This window comes from Girardinichthys multiradiatus, chromosome 6 (genome assembly GCF_021462225.1).
Source record: "Girardinichthys multiradiatus isolate DD_20200921_A chromosome 6, DD_fGirMul_XY1, whole genome shotgun sequence".
Lineage (NCBI taxonomy): Eukaryota > Metazoa > Chordata > Actinopteri > Cyprinodontiformes > Goodeidae > Girardinichthys > Girardinichthys multiradiatus.
The window spans coordinates 45,403,191-45,407,216 of record NC_061799.1 but is presented as its reverse complement, the minus strand read 5'-3'; the positions used below and the strand labels follow the sequence as shown (position 1 = coordinate 45,407,216).

General features: G+C 55.7%; 1 protein-coding gene across 1 annotated transcript; it reads right to left on the bottom strand.

Moving 5' to 3' along the window:
- Positions 1-1,721: 1,721 nt before the first annotated feature.
- Positions 1,722-3,388, bottom strand: LOC124870451 (eukaryotic translation initiation factor 3 subunit A-like). Its single transcript, XM_047369136.1, has 2 exons — positions 2,689-3,388; positions 1,722-2,596 (listed from the first exon to the last, which is right to left on the bottom strand). The coding sequence occupies exons 1-2, from the start codon at positions 3,283-3,285 to the stop codon at positions 1,850-1,852; spliced, it is 1,344 nt and encodes a 447-aa protein (XP_047225092.1). The 5' UTR covers positions 3,286-3,388; the 3' UTR covers positions 1,722-1,849.
- Positions 3,389-4,026: the final 638 nt, after the last annotated feature.

Sequence of the window (4,026 nt, the reverse complement as noted above, 5' to 3'; positions counted from 1 at the left end):
TTAGACTGTCTCCTCCTGTCCACAAATAACATTTACTGTCCATGTGTCTCCTGTCCGGTCCGCATGTCTTCTGTCCTGTCCATGTGTTTTCTGTCCTTTCCACGTGTTTCCTGTCCTGTCCATGTGTCTCCTGTCTGGTCCACGTGTCTCCTGTCCGGTCCATGTGTCTTCTGTCCTGTCCGCATGTCTCCTGTCCTGTCCACGTGTTTCCTGTCCTGTCCATGTGTTTCCTGTCCTGTCCACGTGTTTCCTGTCCTGTCCACGTGTCTCCTGTCCTGTCCATGTGTTTCCTGTCCTGTCCACGTGTCTCCTGTCCTGTCCATGTGTTTCCTGTCCTTTCCACGTGTTTCCTGTCCTGTCCATGTGTCTCCTGTCTGGTCCACGTGTCTCCTGTCCGGTCCATGTGTCTTCTGTCCTGTCCGCATGTCTCCTGTCCTGTCCACGTGTTTCCTGTCCTGTCCATGTGTTTCCTGTCCTGTCCACGTGTTTCCTGTCCTGTCCACGTGTCTCCTGTCCTGTCCATGTGTTTCCTGTCCTGTCCACGTGTCTCCTGTCCTGTCCATGTGTTTCCTGTCCTTTCCACGTGTCTCCTGTCCTGTCCACGTGTTTCCTGTCCTTTCCACGTGTCTCCTGTCCAGTCCACGTGTTTTCTGTCCTGTCTGCATGTCTCTTGTCTGGTCCACGTGTCTCCTGTCCGGTCCATGTGTCTCCTGTCCTGTCCATGTGTCTCCTGTCCTGTACATGTGTCTCCTGTCCGTGTGTCTCCTGTCGTGTCTCCTGTCTGGTCCACGTGTCTCCTGTCCAGTCCATGTGTCTCCTGTCCTGTCCATGTGTCTCCTGTCCGTGTGTCTCCTGTCGTGTCTCCTGTCTGGTCCACGTGTCTCCTGTCCAGTCCATGTGTCTCCTGTCCTGTCTGCATGTCTCCTGTCGTGTCTCCTGTCCGGTCCACGTGTCTCCTGTCCGGTCCACGTGTCTCCTGTCTGGTCCACGTGTCTCCTGTCCTGTCTGCATGTCTCCTGTCGTGTCTCCTGTCCGGTCCTCGTGTCTCCTGTCCTGTCTGCATGTCTCCTGTCATGTCTCCTGTCCGGTCCACGTGTCTCCTGTCCGGTCCACGTGTCTCCTGTCTGGTCCACGTGTCTCCTGTCCGGTCCATGTGTCTTCTGTCCTGTCCTCATGTCTCCTGTCCTGTCCATGTGTCTCCTGTCCGGTCCACGTGTCTCCTGTCCTGTCTGCATGTCTCCTGTCGTGTCTCCTGTCCGGTTCACGTGTTTGCTGTCCGGTCCACGTGTCTCCTGTCCTGTCCATGTGTCTCCTCTCTGGTCCACGTGTCTCCTGTCCGGTCCACGTGTTTCCTGTCCGGTCCATGTGTCTCCTGTCCTGTCCACGTGTTTCCTGTCCGGTCCACGTATTTCCTGTCCGGTCCACGTGTCTCCTGTCCGGTCCACGTGTTTCCTTTCCGGTCCACGTGTTTCCGGTCCTGTCCATGTGTCTCCTGTCCTGCCCGCATGTCTCCTGTTGTGTCTCCTGTCCGGTCCACGCGTCTCCTGTCCTGTCTGCATGTCTCCTGTCCTGTCCACGTGTCTCCTGTCCTGCCCGCATGTCTCCTGTTGTGTCTCCTGTCCGGTCCACGCGTCTCCTGTCCTGTCTGCATGTCTCCTGTTGTGTCTCCTGTCCTGTCCACGTGTCTCCTGTCCGGTCCACGTGTCTCCTGTCTGGTCCACGTGTCTCCTGTCCGGTCCATGTGTCTTCTGTCCTGTCCTCATGTCTCCTGTCCTGTCCATGTGTCTCCTGTCCGGTCCACGTGTCTCCTGTCCTGTCTGCATGTCTCCTGTCGTGTCTCCTGTCCGGTTCACGTGTTTGCTGTCCGGTCCACGTGTCTCCTGTCCTGTCCATGTGTCTCCTCTCTGGTCCACGTGTCTCCTGTCCGGTCCACGTGTTTCCTGTCCGGTCCATGTGTCTCCTGTCCTGTCCACGTGTTTCCTGTCCGGTCCACGTATTTCCTGTCCGGTCCACGTGTCTCCTGTCCGGTCCACGTGTTTCCTTTCCGGTCCACGTGTTTCCGGTCCTGTCCATGTGTCTCCTGTCCTGCCCGCATGTCTCCTGTTGTGTCTCCTGTCCGGTCCACGCGTCTCCTGTCCTGTCTGCATGTCTCCTGTCCTGTCCACGTGTCTCCTGTCCTGCCCGCATGTCTCCTGTTGTGTCTCCTGTCCGGTCCACGCGTCTCCTGTCCTGTCTGCATGTCTCCTGTTGTGTCTCCTGTCCTGTCCACGTGTCTCCTGTCCTGTCCACGTGTCTCCTGTCCTGTCTGCATGTCTCCTGTCGTGTCTCCTCTCTGGTCCACGTGTTTCCTGTCCGGTCCACCTGTCTCCTGTCCATGTGACTCCTCTCCGGTCCACGTGTCTCCTGTCCGGTCCACGTGTTTCCTGTCCGGTCCATGTGTCTCCTGTCCTGTCCACGTGTTTCCTGTCCGGTCCACGTATTTCCTGTCCGGTCCACGTGTTTCCTTTCCGGTCCACGTGTCTAATGTCCTGTCCACGTGTTTCCTGTCCGGTCCACGTATTTCCTGTCCGGTCCACGTGTTTCCTTTCCGGTCCACGTGTCTCCTGTCCTGTCCACGTGTCTCCTGTCCGGTCCACGTGTCTCCTGTCCTGTCTGCATGTCTCCTGTCGTGTCTCCTGTCCGGTCCATGTGTCTCCTGTCCTGTCCACGTGTTTCCTGTCCGGTCCGCGTATTTCCTGTCCGGTCCACGTGTTTCCTTTCCGGTCCACGTGTCTCCTGTCCTGTCCACGTGTCTCCTGTCCGGTCCACGTGTCTCCTGTCCTGTCTGCATGTCTCCTGTCGTGTCTCCTGTCTGGTCCAGGTGTCTCCTGTCCTGTCCATGTGTCGCCTGTCTGGTCCACGTGTTTCCTGTCCTGTCCATGTGTCTCCTGTCCTGCCCGCATGTCTCCTGTTGTGTCTCCTGTCCGGTTCACGTGTCTCCTGTCCTGTCCATGTGTCTCCTGTCCTGTCCGCGTGTCTCCTGTCCGGTCCGCGTATTTCCTGTCCGGTCCATGTGTCTCCTGTCCTGTCCACGTGTTTCCTGTCCGGTCCGCGTATTTCCTGTCCGGTCCACGTGTTTCCTTTCCGGTCCACGTGTCTCCTGTCCTGTCCACGTGTCTCCTGTCCGTGTCCACGTGTCTCCTGTCCTGTCTGCATGTCTCCTGTCGTGTCTCCTGTCCGGTCCAGGTGTCTCCTGTCCTGTCCATGTGTCGCCTGTCTGGTCCACGTGTTTCCTGTCCTGTCCATGTGTCTCCTGTCCTGCCCGCATGTCTCCTGTTGTGTCTCCTGTCCGGTTCACGTGTCTCCTGTCCTGTCCGCGTGTCTCCAGTCCTGTCCACGTGTCTCCTGTCCGGTCCACGTGTCTCCTGTCCTGTCTGCATGTCTCCTGTCGTGTCTCCTGTCCGGTCCAGGTGTCTCCTGTCCTGTCCATGTGTCTCCTGTCCTGCCCGCATGTCTCCTGTTGTGTCTCCTGTCCGGTTCACGTGTCTCCTGTCCTGTCCATGTGTCTCCTGTCCTGTCCGCGTGTCTCCTGTCCTGTCCGCGTGTCTCCTGCCGTGTCTCCTGGGTCACGCCAGGTCACTCCTGGTCTGAACCAGAAGCCTTCTCAGCCCTGTTCTCCTCAACTCTTCAGCGTATGTAATATTTTTTCATGTGGCTTTCAAAATGTTGACAGGTTTCAGTAGAACATTTCTTTGCTTGCTTTATGTTTGTATTTATTCATTTTTCCTGTGTAATAATTGTTCATGTTTATTAGAATTTATTGGCTTGTTTTGGACCTTCCTGGTTCTTTGTTTATCAGGTTCTTCTTTTAGTTTCATCTTGATTCAGTATTTGTTCAATATTCCAGAGCCTCATAATTTAACGTTATATCAGATAGGATCTGATTGATCTTCTTAACTCGTGATTTTGTCTGTGTCTGTTTACAAGTCAACACAAACTTTCACAAACACAGAGCCTCAGAAAAGCATTCATACCCTTTGAACCTGT

Bases quoted from the DNA above. Each gene is read 5' to 3' on its own strand.
- LOC124870451 (XM_047369136.1), bottom strand. From the start codon at position 3,285: ATGGACAGGACAGGAAACACGTGGACCAGACAGGCGACACATGGACAG. The intron at 2,597-2,688 runs ATGGACCGGACA...GACAGGAGACAC, and splicing joins GTGGACAGGACAGGAGACAC to GTGGACCGGAAAGGAAACAC.